At 41.3% G+C, this 18,474-nt stretch overlaps 1 protein-coding gene across 1 annotated transcript in view; it reads right to left on the bottom strand.

Moving 5' to 3' along the window:
- Positions 1-18,474, bottom strand: part of LARGE1 (LARGE xylosyl- and glucuronyltransferase 1) — a 566,453-nt gene that overhangs the window by 13,795 nt on the left and 534,184 nt on the right. The window contains exon 12 of the mRNA XM_003771101.4: positions 6,078-6,356. Coding sequence (XP_003771149.1) covers positions 6,078-6,356 — 279 coding nt within the window. The remainder of the gene's footprint in view (positions 1-6,077; positions 6,357-18,474) is intronic.

Here is an 18,474-nt window from a genome sequence, read left to right as displayed (position 1 = left end):
TATTCAACAAAAACAGCCTGGTTTCCACCTTCCAAAAGTCAGTAAGGAGAATGGAAGCTTATAACGAGAGGCTCAGTTTCTAATTTTATCTATGTAAACTGTCTCCAAATGTGCTGTCCTTGCTGCTTTGCTACATCCGGTGATCTTTCTGAACCCCAAATTTCAGATGTGTCTGAAGACTGAGGCTCAAGGGCTTTGTGGAAGGAATATGAACTTCTCTAATTTGACCGACCCTTTGGAGTGTTAATGACATCCAAGCTGGATTCCCATCCAGATCCACTCCATTATTTCACATCAATGGGCTCTGCTGGAGTGCATTTCCAAAGATGTCCTTTTCCTAGATCACTACTTGTTCGCTATCTACTAAGCCGTGGGATATTAGCTATGACACATTTCCTGTAAGGAGCTCACAAAATGACTACTCGGAGAGCTTGCCGTTCTAAGTAGAAATGGGTACGATGGAAAGTAATATGTGCTGGGAGAGAGAAGCTTTTTCTTTGAGTTGAGTCCGACTCCCACCGTTTCCAAAGGGAGCTAGAATCTGTTTTAGAGGGCATACGGTGCCTTTCAATACCTAAAGCAAAAACTGTCCCCAGCATGCAACAACATGGTATAGTAGACTGAAGGCTGGCTTTGGAGTAAGGAAGAGAATGGCTTAAATTCTCTCTGACGTTTATTATCTGTGTGACCTTGGGCAAGTTATTTAAGGACTTTGGGAAATTTGCTATGGCCTAGTTACTAAGTTATAGATGAGCTGTGATCCGTGTCATTTGTGGATAAAAATCACAGACCCTGGATATACTGACATGATGGGGCCTAATACACCACTTTCTGGATGCGAGACCCAGAAAAAGACAATTAACCTCTGAGGGCCTATTTGCTCATTTGTAAAATGAGGAGATTGAACCAGATTGTCTCTAAGATTCCTTAACTCCAAACCCAGTGACCCGATACTTCTGGGCTGTGACCCTAGCTAGGCACAATGCTCTGGATTGTTTTCCTCATCTAAAAAATAATAAGAAAGTTGAACTCCATTTTTCCTAAATTTCCTTCTAGTTCTGGCTCAATGAGCTTATGGTATTTCTTCGTGTAATTTTTAATAATTCAGTTGTTGCAACTGTGGGCTCTCAAAGAATCCTCAGGTAATGACAGTAGGTAGAGAAGGGGAGAGAGGGAGAGTAGGGAGGAAGGGAAGAAAAAGAGAGAGAGAGAGAGAGAGAGAGAGAGAGAGAGAGAGAGAAAAGAGAGAGAGAAAAGAGAAGAGAAAAGAGAGGAGAGAGAGAGAGAAAGAGAGAGAGAGAGAGAAAAGAGAAGAGAAAAGAGAGAGAGGAGAGAAGAGAGAGAAGAGAGGAGAGAGGAGAAGAAAGAGAGAGAGAAAAGAGGAGGGGGAGAGAGAAAAAGAGAGGAAGGAGGGAAGAAAGGAAAGACAGCAACAGAGACAAAGGACAGAGAGAGAGAGACATACACACATACCCAAAGATAGAGAAACAGAGAGAAAGGTACAGAGAGAGAGAGAGAGAGAGAGAGAGAGAGAGAGAAGAGAGAGAGAAAGAGAGAGAGAGAGGAGGGGAAGAGAAGAGAAGAGAAGAGAAGAGAAAAGAGAAGAGAAGAGATAGAGGGATAAAGACAGAGGCACAGAAAAAAAAGAGACAGAAAGACAGAGAGAGGGAAAGGAGAGAGGGAACAGGGAGGGAGAAAGGGAAGAGAGAGTGAGGGTTAAAGTCCAAGGAGAAGAGCTCAGAAACAGACATTCCTTTTTTTTTTTTTTTTTTTTTTTTTTTTGGATAAACATTAGTTCCATAGTGATTATAAGAGCTTGCGTCATTTCTATTAGAAACCACTAGGTGGTGCTTCCCTCTCAATGATGTGGTACCTTTTTGAAAGAAGGAAAATATTCCAATTTTGGGGAGTCATAGGGGAGTCTAGGACTGGTAATAGTGGCAGAGTCCACCTAGCCCTAATTTACTCATTTTACAAAAAAGGAAACTGAGACCTCAGAAGGCTATAGAACTTGTTCAAGGTCATGGGATCACAGGAACAGAACTAGAAAGGCCCTGTTTGGCCATCTCATCCAAATCCTTCATTTTACAGATCACGAAGCTGTGGCTCAGAGAGGATCCACTGGAAAAGTGATTCAGTCACATGGGTAGTAAAAATCAGAAGTGACTTTTGAACCCAAGACCAGGACCTCAGAAAACACACACAGACTTTCTGCCATTGCTAGGGAGCCATGTTCTCCTTCCATGGCTCCCTAGCAATCCTTTCTGATATACACTAATGGATAGAGAGGAGCCCTTCTTGGAAACGTCATCCCCTGGTCATCCGGATTGTCGTTTCTTAGTCCAGATTTTCAGAATTTGATAGAGTCAAGGTCAAGAAAGCAGGCTTGGTTCTCTACCTGGGATGTACTTCTGAGGTGGCGGAAGAGGCGATGGCTGAAAGTGGGGATGGTTTCCCTGGTGGGTCCAATATTCTAAGACAAGTCACATGAATATTTTCCATCAAAAATCACCACAATAGAACTAGGAGGTTGCTTCGGATCATTTAGTCCAAGCGCCTGATGTTAATCACAATAGCCTTTTAAGGTTTACAAAGTGCTTTGCACATGTTGTCTCAGGATTCTCAGAGAAATCCTGTGAATTATCTACTGTCATTATCCCTATTTTACAGATGGAGAACATGAGGCTCAGAGAATTTAAGTGGCTTATCCAATTGAGTATTTAAGGAGGAAATTCATGTATCCCCAACTCCAGCCCCAATACCCTGTTCAGTCTGTTACCAGCTGGTACCGTCATTTCCATTTTGCATGTGGGGACCCAGAGACCCATAGAGGTATTTAAGTTTGGCCCAAGGGAGTAAGCCTGTGACAGCAGCCAGATTCAAAGCTGGGTCTCTGGACTCTAGACTTAATTTAGCTACCTTCCCTTACCCCTGCTCTAGCCCCACTGCCTTCTCGTTCTCCTACAGTGGAAGAGCCCCTTGAAGCCAGCTGTGCAAATTAGCAAAACCAAACTGGGCTGTAGTAAAAAAAAAAAAAAAAAAAAAAAACCCAGTCTCTGAACATGCAACAGAAAAATGGACAGCAAATTTTCCAATAACCACATTGCTCGGACTGGCCACCATCCTTTGTACACGGGGATGAGGTCCGCAGTTGGCAGGCCATGGACTGGAAGCTGTGTGTCCCCCGGTGGGGAGGGCGCGAGCAGAGAACTCAATTAGAGCACAGAAGCTAATGAGGTTTGGGTCACGAGCTCGGCCCCCGTTGGTGGCCAGTTACCTCTGCTCGATTTCACAGCTGCAAACGGCTTCTCCAAAGCCCAGCCGGCCTCCTCCCAAATACCCTGGACCACAAGGGAGGAACTGGGGACAGAGGAACAAACACATCCCTACCGCTGGCACAAGCAACTCAAAGGATGACTAAGTCCGCTAAGAGGTGGTGCCGGGTCACCACGCTGGTCCAGGGCTCAGCTCCCCCACTCGCCAGCTGTGTGACCTTGAGCAGGACATTTAACCTTGCTGAATCCCTTTCCTCATTTGTAAAACAGTCAGAGGGATGGATACTCACACCAGCTCCATGAGGAAAGTGCTTTGAAATAATTCAGTCTTTATAGTGGTATAAGGTATACCCAGCCCTTATACCTCCCCCCAATAATCCATTATTAAATAAGTGTGTCAAATAGCATTCCCATTTCATGGATGAGAAAACTGAGATTCATAGGAATTATGTGATATGGTCAAATTGTGTGTGTGTAATTGGGTCTTCCGGGTACCAAGTCCAATATTCTTTCCACTATGTGATATTATCTGAGCTTAGATACTGCTTTTATGTATTAACGGCATATTCTCAAATAAAGGCTGAAAAGGATTATTCACAAGAGCTAGCATTTGTAGAATATTTTAAAATCAGCAAGGCACTTTACAGATGTTCTCACCAAAAACTGTATGAGGTAAACACTATCGATATCCCCATTTTACAGATGTGGAAACTGAGGCAGAGAGGAGGTAACTCAGTTGCCTACAGTCAGACAGCTAGTGTATGAATCAGGATGTGAATTTTGGTTTTCCCAACTCCAATTCACTTCACTTCACTGTTTTGTAACTTAATGTTACTACTGGCTTTTAAGGCTCCCTGCATCAAAGAAGCATCAAATATTAGGAGAGTCAGAGTGGGAGGCATTTGGGGGCTGGACAAGCAATGCTGGCTTTGGAGTTGAGTCTTTCTGGGATCAGAAGACACGTTCAGATGATTTTAATAAATTTCTGAAGCTTCTGGAGTCAGTTTACTCACCTATAAAATGAGGGGATTGCACTAAATGACTTCTGAGGTTCTTTCTGCTCTGAATCTTTGATCCCAAGATCCCCGCTTTATAAATGAGGGCATGTGGGTTCCAAAGGGGAGAATGACTTATCTAAGACTAAACAGATCATTATAGAACCCAGCCATACATCTAGCTTTCCCGACAGCCAGTTCTGTGCTCTTTCTGGTACAACCCAGGGATGATTTATCCCTGATGGACTGATAAATGCAAGCAGGGCTGATGGAAATGCTCACTGGTTTCTGATGATATGAAATCAGCCAGCAAAAGAAAAATCCACTCTGGACCTTCCCAGAACTAAGCCCGAGGGATCAGAGGTTTCTGGCTACAGGGCTTTGTAAATCAAGTTACATAAAGTGGGATTTTAAGAACGACGCTTTCCCTTCAAAGCCCAGAGATCATTCGGTTTAGCAGAGCGATTTTTGGTTCTGGAAGGAGAATGAGGCAGGAAATGAGAGAGTAGGCTCGAAAGAGATTCTAACTCCTTTATATATTAATTGAGTGACCTTGGCCAAATTGTGTTTTGACCGTTCTGGATGTCAGTTTCCTTATCTGTAAAATCAAGAGAGGTTTGGGCTTGCAAACCCTTTCCAGTTTTAATGATGGTATGGTCCTAAGAGGGTTCAAAGGCAGTCTGTAGGGGAGACATGGGTCTAGGAATGGATTGGCGTGAAAGGCCCAGTTGATGCAACAAAGAGGAAAAACAGGTAAAGGAAGAAAAACAAAGGAAGAGTTCTAGCTCTGCCATGTAATCTAGATTTGTTTGGATCTGATTAGGTCAGCCCCCTTCTCATCAGCAAAATGAAGGGGTTGGACTCAGGGATTTCTAAAAACCTTTCCATTCTAAATTGAGGAAATTTGAATCCTTTGACTTCTAGGATTTACCAGTTGGGTGATATTTGGTCAATTATTTAACCTCTCTGAATGGTTAATATGTTACTTAAATTGATCTGAATTTGTCCTCCCATGAATGGGTGGGATAATACTTGTCATACTGACATCGGAAGGCTGTCGCGAGAAAGTGTTCGGCAAATTGTAAAATGCTATAGAAACGGGAAATATTATTGTGACGAGGATGATGGTGTTGAAACAAAAAGGTCCCCTGTAGCTCTATCCTTTATAACCCTCATGAGCCAGAGAGAATACAAGAGTCTCAGAAATTAACTGGAATTCTCAGGGTTGAATTTCCTTTTTGGCCACATGATGTCCCCATCACATCACAGTAATACTTTCAGAGTCCCCAGCCTGTCTTGGGAACTGGGGTTCTTCATAGTTTTGTGGGCTCCCTTTGGCAATCTGGTATAGCCTATCAACCCCTTCTTTAAAATGATTTTAAATTCACAAAATGAAAGACAGGATTAGAAAGGAAACTGATTACGTTACAGATCTATTTTTCCCCATCCAAGTTTGCAGATCCCTTGTCGCCACTGAATTCTTGAGGGTCTTTGGATATAAGGGAGCGAGTACCTAACCTTTTCAGGAGATGATCTGAAATCAGGATCATGATTCACTCTATTCCTTTATACAAATTCACTAGAGTGATACAGACTCAGATTGCCCCTCGCCTCACTCACCCAAGCCCACTATCTCATAGTTTCCCATTTTGTTGTCCAAAGATCTGAAGTGCTATCATAATGCACCCTTAAAATTCAACACCCTGGACAAAGCCCCAGTTGTCCCAACCTTATTACAGGGTTGATCTGTCCCGGTTGGAAATCCCAAGCTTCCAGGTAGAATGGGAGGGGGCTGCCTCAAACTTACCTGAGGTACTCACAGAGTCCGTACATAGGCAGGAAGTCAATGTCAGACAGAAACATGTATGGCGTGCTGATGTGCTTCATGGCCACGTTGCGCAGAAGGTTCACGGGGTAGAACTGGCCCTCTTTGTACACAATGTGGTAGCCGACATTGTGGCGGCTCATGAGGACCTCGGAGCCCTGGGCATAGCGCAGGAACTGCTGGGCTTCCGCGTCAGACAGGTACAGGGCCAAGCTGATGGGGCCCTCCCAGTGTTTGCAGATGGCCTCAAGCATCTGCAGCCTGAGAAAAGAGAAACCAAAACACAGCCAAGATGAACTCTTATTTACAACTCACCTTCTTCTACCCATGTTTCCTCTTCTCCCTTTTCCTTCTTCTCTTCCTCTCCTTCACTCTTCTTCTTTTCTCTTTCTCCCTTATCCCTCTTTCTTCCTTCTTCTCTCTTCCTTTCCTCTTCTCACTCCTCCCTCTTTTCTTTACTCCTTTCCTCCATTCCCTTTCCTTTCATCCCCCTCTACTCTTCTCCTTCTTTGCCTCCCCCACTCTTTCTGCCTTTCTAGATTTGTCTCTGCTCATCTTTGTATCTGTTTATCTCTGTCTCTCTCTCTCTCTCCTCCTTTTCCCTCTCCCTCACCCCCTCTGCTTTTGTGTCTCTCTTTGCCTGTTTCTGTCTCTTGACCTCTTCTCCTTTGTTCACCAGATAAAATAATTTAATTAAGATTATACCTGACTAGTAAGTAGAAGAGATAGAACTGAGACCTGAGAGCCATTTACTACCTCTGTGACCCTGGAGAGCTCCTTTAACTTAGGGATGTACTATTGTATTATGGAGAGTGCTAGATCAGGATTTCTATTCCTGCTTTGCCACTTGTTCCATGGTTACCACTCGTCAAGGAGTTTTACCAGTATTACGTTTCTATATCAATTAAATAAAGAGTTTGGGCTGGATAGAGGCTCATTAAATTTACTCTTAAATTTAAAGCCCTATGACTTTCAACCCAGGTAGATATAACTTTGAGATAATTATGCCTTGATTTCTTTGATTCAGAGAATTATAAAACAACAGAAAAAATGACCTTGGAGTCTCTTTAGTCCAGGGCTCTGTTTTATAGTTGAAGAACCTGAAGTCAAGGGAGGAAGTGTCTTGTCCAAGATCACAGGATCATCTCAGAGACCACTTAGTGTAATATTCAATTTTAAGAAACTGAGGCTCATTCTGGAGAGCAGTTTGGAACTATGCTCAAAAAGTTATCAAACTGTGCACACCCTTTGATCCAGCAGTGTCTCTACCGGGCTTATATCCCAAAGAGATTTTAAAGAAGGGAAAGGGACCCACATGTGCAAGAATGTTTGTGGCAGTCCTCTTTGTAGTGGCCAGAAACTGGAAACTGAGTGGATGCCCATCAGTTGGAGAATGGCTGAATAAATTGTGGTATATGAATGTCATGGAATATTATCGTTCTGTAAGAAATGACCAGCAGGATGATTTCAGAAAGGCCTGGAGAGACTTACATGAACTGATGCTGAGTGAAATGAGCAGGACCAGGAGATCATTATATACTTCAACAACAAGACTATATGATGATCAATTCTAATGGACATGGCCATCCTCAGCCATGAGATGAACCAAATCAGTTCCAATAGAGCAGTAATGAACCAGCTATACCCAGCAAAAGAACTCTGGGAGATGACTATGAACCATTACATAGAATTCCCAATCCCTCTATTTTTGTCTGCCTGCATTTTTGATTTCCTTCACAGGCTAATTGTGTACTATTTCAAAGTCTGATTCTTTTTGTACAGCAAAATAGTTATTTGGACATGTATACATATATTGTATTTAACTTATACTGTAACGTATTTAACATGTATTGGTCAACCTGCCATCTGGGGGAAGGAATGGGGGGAAGGAGGGGAAAAGTTGGAACAAAAGGTTTGGCAATTGTCAATGCTGAAAAATTACCCATGCATATCTCTTGTAAATAAAAAGCTATAATAAAAAGACAGACATCCTGAAAAAAAAAAAAAAGAAACTGAAGCTCAGAAATTTAAAGTGATTTACTCAAGAATATACAGAATGTCCTTGGATGAGTGCTAGAGATTTAATTTGAAGCCAAGTTCTCTGCCTTTTAGAGTTGCAATTTCTCTGGCATTTTTCATATTCTTCCTGATTACCTCCCTTCCTTTTTATCATTTCCACTTCCCTTCTTCCCTGCCTGGCACCCTTCTTACTATGTTTTTCCTTATCTCTTTCTCCTTCCCTCCCTTCTGTCCATTCATCTGTCCATCCATCTATCTTTCCTTTTCCTTTAATGAAATGCCCTGACCACACTGGAAGGCACATATCTGGATCTATTCAGCTACTCTGCAGAGGGCACTCTGCCTGCAGCAGTTATGACAAAACACACTGTGACCACAGCAAGGGCTTCCAAATAAAGACATTCTACAAAAGTATTTGGAAGGAAATCTTTAAAGGTCTTTTCTCAATGGTACTTGGAACACGCAGGACATAAAATATAGTGTTAAGCAATGGCCAAAGCCAATTTCCATTTTTCTTACCCAGTAAGTACTGCCTAATGACATTCCCCCCAGCTACAATGCCCGCTCTATTCAGACAATTTCTAGGAAATGGATTCCATGCGTTTCGGGGTCTCTAAACCATAGGTAAATGGCCCACCTATCTCGGTTAAATGGGGTTCCTGATGGGCTCTCCTGTGTTCTTCATAGTAGTTCCCTGAATTGGTATTGTTAGAATTCACTTTATCTTTGAATACAGAGAATTAAGGGCTGCACTCATATGAGAGGTCCCCAATTCTTCACCATCTATTTTGGTTTCTTAATCAAATCGACTAAGATGATTTTCTTTGGTAAGAATTTGTTCCAGTGCTTAATCTCACAGTTAGGACCTAGAAGGGAGCATTCTTTAGCTTGGGTTCCCCGGCATGGGAGAGAAGCACAGGATATGGAGTTTTTTCCAATCTTGGCTCTGGTACTTCTATCTGGGTAACCCGGAATAAATCAATGGACCTCAGTTTCCTCAAATGTAAAAAGAGGCACTTGGACTCTTGGAATTTGACGATCTCTTTCAATTGTAAGTCAGTGATCTTAAGACCTCTGGGGATTTTGTTCCTCATTTGTTTGAATTCTGAGAAGAGAAGGAAAATAACAAGAACCCAGAGTGCTTTTATTTTGAAAAGCTTTCTACCTATGTTATCTCATTAGTCCTCATGATAATCCTGGGTGGTAGATGTTAGTATTAATCCAATTTTATAGATAAAGAAACTGAGCTTGACAAGGTTAAGTGATTGTCTAGGGTTTACACGCAGGATCTGAATGCAGTTCTTGATTTCCCTCCCTGAGGGGAGCTCCATTTGTGTCTCAGTTTTTTTTTTTTTTCTTCTGTTAAATGGGAACATAGCTACCTTTACAGATGTGTGGCCTGAATTAAGTGTTTAGAGTTATCTGAATGGAAGGAAATGAATCACAGGATAAAGTGACTGTGGGAATGAACAGCTGAGGCTCAAACACTGATGGAAGGGATGGATATTGGAGTGAAGGATGGAGAACAGATTAATGGAAAAAGTACTGAATTTGGAGCTTGAAGACAGAGTCTGTCATCCTGGATTTAAGCCCTATGCCTGCCTTTATGGCTGTGTGTCTTTGAACAAGTGATTGAAAGTCTCTGGATCTGAGTTTTCCATCTGTAAAAGGAAGTATCCCAGATTTAGACCTTGAGTTTAAATGATTTAAGGTCACACAATTTCTAATGTGTTTTAAGTTTCCAAAGCTTTTTTACAATTATTATCTCATTTAGTCCTCATAATAACTCTGCGTTCAGTGATATTATTATTCTCATTTTACAGGTGAGGAAAATGAGGTACACAATGCTTAAGTGAATTCCCCAGGTTTATAAATTTAGTAAGAATCTGAAATGGAGCAGGTAGGTAGCATAGTGGACAGAACAGTGGCTTTGGAATCAGGAGGACCTGAACACAGAGAGAGAGAGAAAGAGAGAGAGAGAGGAGAGAGAGAGAGAGAGAGAGAGAGAGAGAGAAGGAAGAGGAGGAGGAAGAGAATCTGAAGCAGAATTTGAATTCAGATTTTCTTGACTCCATGTTTAGCACTCTATCCATTGCACCATCCAGTTGTCTTGTAAGATAATAAATACCAGAGTCAATAGTTGAAACTGGATCCTTTGTATCACTTCAGATCCAATATCCACAGCACAGATAGATGTCTTGATCAGCTGAATATTTGACAAATGTTTATTAAATGGTTTGTATGAGTCAGATACTGTGCTGGGGACATAAGCACAGACCCCTGGGGACATAAAGACAACAGTGAGACAATCCTTGCCCTCCAGAAGCATACATTCTCCAACGAAAAAAATGTATAGTTACATATAGTATTTTGTAACCAAACAGGACCAGATCAACGTGGGCTGCTGTGAAGCTTGAGCGGGATAACACATTTCTTTTGTACATTCATTCAATTATTGGGTAATAGAGATTGCCCCATTCCACCTCCATGCATATTCAGTAGATTTATTTGCTTTGTGTGACTGACTTTCCTGCAAAAGGATACTTTCTTTCTCTGTCTCTTTTCTTTCTTTCTCTCTGTATCTCTCTGCTTCTGTCTGTCTCTGCTTCTCTCAATCTCTCTCTCTCTGTGTGTGTGTGTGTGTGTGTGTGTTTGTGTGTGTGTATGTAAGGAAGATACTAGGAAATGATAACAACATGAAAAGGATCAATAAAACATAAATATACAAAAAGAAACTTCTTGGTAAAGCATAAAGAGCTTTTATTTTCCCATAACCCTTCCCATAACCATTACAATTATAATCTACATACTCTTCAGACTCTTTCCCAGAATCTGTTCCATGATGGACAAAACACAGATCTAGTGATTTTACTTTCTCTGGAAAAAACAGTGGTTTGCCCAAGAACTGATTCCCTTTGACAAGTATTGTTTCTCTTCTCAGACAGAAGTTGTAATAATGAGTTATCATTTCCACAGTGTTTTTATTTTAAAAGCATTCTACATATATGATCTGATTCGGTCCTCGCAATAGCTTTAGGGAGTAGGTGATATTATTACCCCTATTTTATAGTTGGAGAAACTGAGGTTAAGTGATCTTAATGACTTGTTCAGGGTGACATAGTTACTAAGTGTCTGAGAGAAAATTTGCAACTAGAACATCTGAGTCTAAAAATCAACCAAATCCAGAAATCAATCAATTGAAAAGCAGTTTTTCTAATCTTAAAAGAATTGCTTGAGGTTCAGAGACCTTCAGCCCAAAGTCATACAATCAAATATGGGTCAGATGTAGATTTTCAGATCTGTTGGTCTTAATTAAGTTCACTGGTTTATTCCCCACACCATACTATTGTTCTTCTAAAATAGGCATTTTAAAGAACGATACATGGGTACACTTAATATGAACCACAGCTAAATGAGGAGTTCTGGGAAGTCAGTACAATGGTTAACTTGGGGCTCCTTTCCCCCCCTCCCACAGTAATGATTTGCTAAGAGTTCTTTTTTTAACTGCTACTTTTTCCTGAGAACTGCATCTCCGGAGAACTCAATCACAAAACAAACAATCAAAACTGCATCTTTGAAAGGACATCACAAGAATCTGACAAACTAAGTGGAAGAGAGAAAGGCTACAAAGGCTGCCATGGTTGCCCTGGTTTTAGGAGAAGGAGACAAGGATACTTTTAAAGTAGTGTTTCCCAACCCTTGAGCATCAGGATTCTAGTAGAGTATGAATCCCTATAGGATATTGCAAAGAGTTTAAGAAACAAATAAGCAAACATTATGGGACCTCGGGTGACTTTTTCCACATCATTCTATTTGAATCTTAAAGATACAGTATTACTATCCCTAGTCTCTGAGAGCTAAATGAAACAGAGGTTCAAATAGCTTCTAAAGGCTGGAAAAATGATGTCTCGCACATACATACAAGGCTCTTTCAAAAAATATAATGCATAATAAAGGCTTAATATATACTTGTTGACTGATGGAATGGGATGAATAAAATTCAAAGCCATTTGCAAATGTTATCGAGTCCCTTTAAGTGTGATGTTGGAAATGTATTTTTCAATATCACAAAGGAACTTAGGAGTCCAGATACTATCTTGGGGACATCTAAGAAATTTGTTCATGCTAAAAAGGGTCCTTAACTTCAAAATATTTGGCAATCATTGACATAAAGGATCCACCTGCTATCTTTCCCTAAGCAACAGTAATTGGGGACACTTCTTCCTTCCTTAGCCCCCCGGATTTGTTTTCTTATTCAGTTGCTTCTGACTCTTCATGATCTCACTTGGGGTTTTCTTGGCAGAGATACTGGAATGGTTTGCCATTTCCTTCTCCAGCTCATTTTACAGATGGGGAAACTGAGGCAAACAAGGCAAAAAGAATCATCTATGCTCAGGGTCATATATAGTTAGTGTCTGAAAGTGGATTTGAACTTGTGGAGATGAATGTGATTATTGCAAACCCTGTGCTTTATCCACTGTACCACCTAGCTGTTCCATTTTCTACTCTAGAACATGTCTAATGAATATACAATACTAAGGTTTTTTTCCCTCTTCTGCATAGGTGAATTGGGAATGAGGATGATATAGAAGATTATAGAGCTATTTTTTGGAGGGAGGGGGCAAGGCAGTTGAGGTTAAGTGACTTGCCCAGGTACTCTATCCACTGTTTCACCTAGCTGCCCCTAGAACCATGTCTTGTAAGTAAATTTGACTTTTTGGGTTGACTGAAAGTCAGGCTTAAAAGTCTTCTCAGGCTTCACTCTGAGACCCAGAAAATTGCCAAGATCAGCAGTCAAGGTCGTCACAGAGATAGCATTCAATCATTCAAGATTCAATAATGAAATCATCTTGTGGGCCATTTATAGGTATTCTGGTAGAAAGGCCCCCAGGCTGCGGCTGAGTGACCCAGGTCTTGGGCATCCAAGATTTAGAGCTGAAAGAGACTGCAAAAACAATCTATTCCAATGCCTTCCTCAAGTCAGCACCTTTCTGTGTATTCTGCCATTGTGCAAAGGAAGAAACCGAGGCTCTGAGGGAAAATGATGTAGCCAAAATCATCCAACTAGTAACTAGTGGAGCCTGAATTTTAATGTAGGTCCTTAAATCCCAAATATATCTGCAATACCAGCTCTCTTCTTGGTTTCTTTAGCTGTTAAATGGGAAAGGGATTGGATGAAATGACTTCTAATTCCTCTTTCAGTTCTATACCTATGATCTTATGTGATTTTTGTCATCTAGGTGACCAGTTCCCCAAAATGAACCTCGTATTCCTTCTCTGCAAAATAATGGGGGAGAGCAAGCAGCTAGGTAGTTCAGTGGTTAGATTGTAAGGCTGGAGTCTTACAAGATCTGACTTCAAGTTTAGCCTCCCACATCAGTCATGTGACTCTGCCAAGTCACTTCACCTTGTTTGCCTCAATTCCTCATCTGTAAAATGGGAACAAGCTGGAGAAGGAAATGGCAATTCCTCCAAGATCTTTGCCAAGAAAATCCCAAATGGGGTCACTAAGAGCCAGACCCGACTGAAAATGACTGTATAGCATCTACAAGGGATTCAGGAAGTAAAATCTTGGGTTCCCTGATGTGCTGAAAAGCCTCTTCCCCCCTCCTCCCATACACATTTCAGTTCAAAGCCTGACTTTGCTTTCATGGCATATCACTTCAGCAGCCCTTTAAAAAAAATCTCCAACACAATAAATGACATTCATAGGTGCTTTCTTGTTTGTAAAGATAACAATAATCATATAGTTAACGTTTAAATGGTACTTTAAGGTTTACAGAGCATTTTCCCCACTAAAACAGAAAACATATCATTTGAGCATCTTCACAACAACCCTGGGAGTTAGTGATATTATTTGTCTTATTTTATAGCTTAGGAAACCGAGGCAAAGGTTCACAGTAGAAAATACTAGACACTGGATAATGTTTAAATAGCACTTATTATGGGCCAGACACTGTGCTATTAGCTCATTTGATCCTAGGACACCTCCATCAGGTGGGTGCTATGATTATCTCCATTTTAAGCTGAGAAAACTGAGGCAGGAAGAGATTAAACAACTCAGGGATAGGAAGTGTCAGTTTGGATTTGAACTCTGGTCTTCTTCATTCCAATATACCATAGGCCTGCCTTTCCTTATATAAATCATGGAACTCTTTATGTATATCACATCACTTAAGCCTCACAACAACCCTGAGGGGTAGTGGCTGTAGGCTTTAGTTACCTCATTTTACAGATAAGGAAACTGAGGCTCAAATTAAGCCAGCATCTGAAAGGTTATTATCTTGAAAAAAGATTAGATTCATTGCTGTATCTTAGAATGGAGAAATAGAACCTACAATTAGATAGCTGATATAAGGAGGTAGAGTTTGTTTGGGCCACTAAGTGGTGCCTTAATGTGCCAGAATGAACAGGATTCATCTTCCATGTGACTCTGCTCAAGTCACTTTACCCTGTTTGCCTCAGTTTCCTCATCTGTCAAATGGGCTGGGAAAGGAAATGGCAAACCATTCCAGTTTTTCTGCCAAGAAAACCCCAAAAGGAGTCAATGACAAGCCAAACATACCTGAAAATTGGCAGAACAGCAGAAGCAGGAGGAGCAACAATAACAAACACTTGAGTCAAGTCAGAATTTTAATATAAGGAAAACCTGGGCAGCTAGGTGGCATAGTGGATAGAGCACCAGCCCTGAAGTCAGGAGGACCTGAGTTCAAATATGATCTCAAACACTTCACACTTCTAGCTGTGTGACCCTGGGCAAGTCACTTAACCCCAATTGCCTCAGCAAAACAAACAAATAAATAAGAACAAATTAGAACTATCTGAAAACAGAATGGCCTATCTCAGAATAGAAATTGATAGAGGATGTAAGAATTAGAATTCAATGGAACCCCTGAAGCTATCAAGTCTGACACCTTCATTTCTTAACTGAGAAATCTGCAGCCCTGAGACCAGACTTGTCTAGAGACACAGAGCTAAGAAATGTCAGAATCGGAATTTGAACTCGGGACTTTACAGGATACACAGTCTCTCTCTAAAAGAAGAGAGAAAGTGAATTATTATAACTTCTCTTGAGAGCTCCATTGTTTAGAGTTTTGCTTTCCAAAGGAGTCTTTAATAGGGAAAAAAAAAAATTCTCCCTGATAAAATGTCAGACTCCTTCCTCTCCCTTCGCCAAACCCCGACGCTCCCAATCCCTGCAGAATGTGCACCCTGGGCAGCGGAGAGGGAAGCATGTGCTCCACCTCTGCTTGGCTCCGGGCAAAGCCCGCCTCCCCGGCGGTGGGATTCTGGGGGGAAGCCCTCGCGGGGCCGCCTGCCCACCAGCCTCCTTAATTTGGTGTGGCATTCACTCAGGGCCTGTTTCGCACTCAAAGGTTTACAAACACACAAGAAATGTTTCTTAAATTAAAAATCAATCCAACAGGCCCCTGTGAGTGCCTCGCGTCATAATTGAATGTGTAGGAAGGAGTGGAGGAGGCTGGTTAAACGCCTGCCGTCTTCATTAGAAAGCATTACCGCTTGATAATTTTTTATTATGTTCTGCTCGGCGTCTCATCGCTCTGAATTCCTCCGGTCCTCTATGGAATAGTCAGGACCATAATAGTTGTCAGAGCACATTAGGAGGTGTCATGCATATGTCACTTTCTGGCCTCTTGGGCTCTAGGGCAATTCTGCTGCTTGCCATCAGTTGCTGTGGCGATGTTGCTTCCCGAGAAAACATAATGTATCTTTCCCCTTCTCTGACATCGGTCCTGATGGGAGACGGGGACTAGGTCACTTCCAGGGATGCTGCGGGGAGCAGAGCGGGGCCGGCTGGGATGCTCTTTTTGTTTTCGCAGGCCCGAGAGTACATGATGCTCCCACAGACAACTCCCGGTTTCTCTAGAACTGAAAGATTTCCTAAGAACTTTCCTTCCAACAACCTGGGAGACAAGTAATTCTGGGAAAACCACCAAGTCTTAGAACATTAAAGGGAGGAGGGACAACGGATCTCTGGGTCACAGATAGTACTTGTAAAGACCATCCAGTCTAAACTCCTCTTTTTATAGACAAGGAAACTCGGGCACAGACTGGTTAACTTGCCCAGGGTCACACAATTAGTATTTACGGCAGAAGCAAGATATACTTGCCAACAACAACAGTTAGATAGCATTTACTATGTGTCAGCCATTGCGCTAAGCCCTTTGTGATTATTACCTCATTTGAGCCTTAAAATAACCATGGGAGCTAGGGGCTATTATCATCCCCTTTTAACAGATGAGGCAACTGAGGCAAACAGCTTAAGCGATTTGCTTTGGATCCCACAGACTGGGTCTGAAGCTAGATTTAAATTCAGGTCTTCCTGACGCCAGGCTCAGCACATAATGATGATGATAATAATACTATTAATAGCTAATCCTTATATAATGTTTTAAGGTTTGCAAAGTGCTTTACAAATATTATTCCATTGGATTCTCACAATAATCCTGGGAAGGAGTTGCTATTATCATCCTTATTTTACAGAAGAGAGAACTGAGGTAGACAGGGATCTAGTAACTTGTTTAGGATGGTCACACAGGTATTAAAGTGAATTTGAACTCAGGTTTTTCTGATTACAGGTCTAGTGTTCTAAATACTGCCCCATCTCTCTCCCTTCTCCATTACAACATACTGTTTTTGAATTTAATGGAGCTCTTCTACTGCCTCATTTTACACATTCACATGACAAAAATAAGATTTAGAGGAGGAAATTGACTTGTGTAGGATTACAGAGCAAGTGAGAAGGAGAAACACATCTAAAATTGAAGTATTTTCACTCAGTTCTATGTTCTTTTCCTTATACCAAACCTTCCTTATTCCTTTTCCCCTTGAAAAAAAAATATGAATAATGATGATTAGGCTCATAATTTGCCCAAAGTCACACCATTTGAATCCAGTCCCTTGGAATTCCAGGCCCTGTGCTGTTAGTTCACTCTGTAAGAGATGGATAAACCATGAACCACACTGGGAGGGAGCTCACCCTGCAGGGCGAGAGATAATTTGAACAACAAAAATGGGTGGGTATCATTTACCCAAACATTTGCAAATTTCTTTATTTACATGATTTCACTGGAGTTACCTACACAAGCACCCTGAGAGATAGGTATAGATAAGAAGCTTCTGACTCCCAATGTAGGAGTTTACTCTCCTCCTCCTTGTTGTTATTCAGCTATGAGTAGCTGACTTTTTCTGACCCCATTTGGGGTTTTATTGAAAAAGATACTGAAGTTGATTGCCATTTCCTTTTATAGTTCATTTTCCAGATGAGAAAACAGAGGCAAAGAGGGCTAAATGTCTTGCCTAGGGTCACACAGCTAGTAAGTATCGGAGGCTGGATTTGAACACAAGTTCTCTTGACTCCAGGGGCAGGATTTTATTCATTGCACCATCTAGCTGCCCCAAAATTATTCCTCTTCTTCCCCATTAAAACAAGACTGTCATTCATACAATTATAAATCTAGAGCTGAAAGGGAACTTGGAGATTTTTTAGACTAATAACCTCATTTTACAGAAAGGAAACTGAGGCCTAGGAAGGTTAAGCATTTTGTTCTGGGTCATCAAGGTTGTGTAACTCACAGGTGGGATTTGAGCCCACCTCATCTGATAACAGGCTCAGTAGTCTTTTCATTGTGCTGCAGCTCCCACCTTAACCTCTGAGGAGAAGGATGGATTGAAAAGCAATAGAAATCTTAAGGGCTTGGTAATTTCAAGACCAAATTTACAAGACTTCTCTACTGTCTTTCCCTGGATATTCTGGATCCTAAACCAAGAAACTAACTGAGAGAGCAGCAAAACAAAATTAATGAAAAACAACTAAATGAAGGACAACAACAAAGTGCTCTGTTTCTCCTCTGTCTCTTTGGATGAGTACATTAGTTGCAATAAAACTCCTAGGGAATGATAGAAAGCTACTATCTATTCCACTGAAATAGGAATGGCACAACTGAAAGGGCTTCCAATTCCCCTTATTTATTCTCTTAACTTTTCCTTTCACTAAAAAGACCATCATTCTTTATTCTCAATCTCACTGTTTCGTTTTAATGTGGGCTTTTGGGGGTGGGGTATGTTTGTATGTTTGTATGAATATATGCTGGTGAAAGTATGAGAGAGAAATGTCAGGGTCTTAAGGTCCGTGAATGCCAGGTTCTCATGATCACAACCTAGGAAAGCCTGACAAAAAGAAGGATTCAAAAAGTGTTGTCAAGGATGTAATTACTTATCTTTGTTGACAAAGGGTGTCTGCTCTTTAAAACTTGTAGGAACAGCTAGATAGTGCAGTGGATAGGTGGCCCTAAAGTGTATGCTTTTGGACAGAGTTGCTTCTGTTCTGTCCCAATGT

This window comes from Sarcophilus harrisii, chromosome 5 (genome assembly GCF_902635505.1).
Source record: "Sarcophilus harrisii chromosome 5, mSarHar1.11, whole genome shotgun sequence".
In the NCBI taxonomy this organism is placed as follows: domain Eukaryota; kingdom Metazoa; phylum Chordata; class Mammalia; order Dasyuromorphia; family Dasyuridae; genus Sarcophilus; species Sarcophilus harrisii.
The sequence above is the reverse complement of the archived record's forward strand: the minus strand, read 5'-3'. Positions and strand labels throughout refer to the sequence as shown.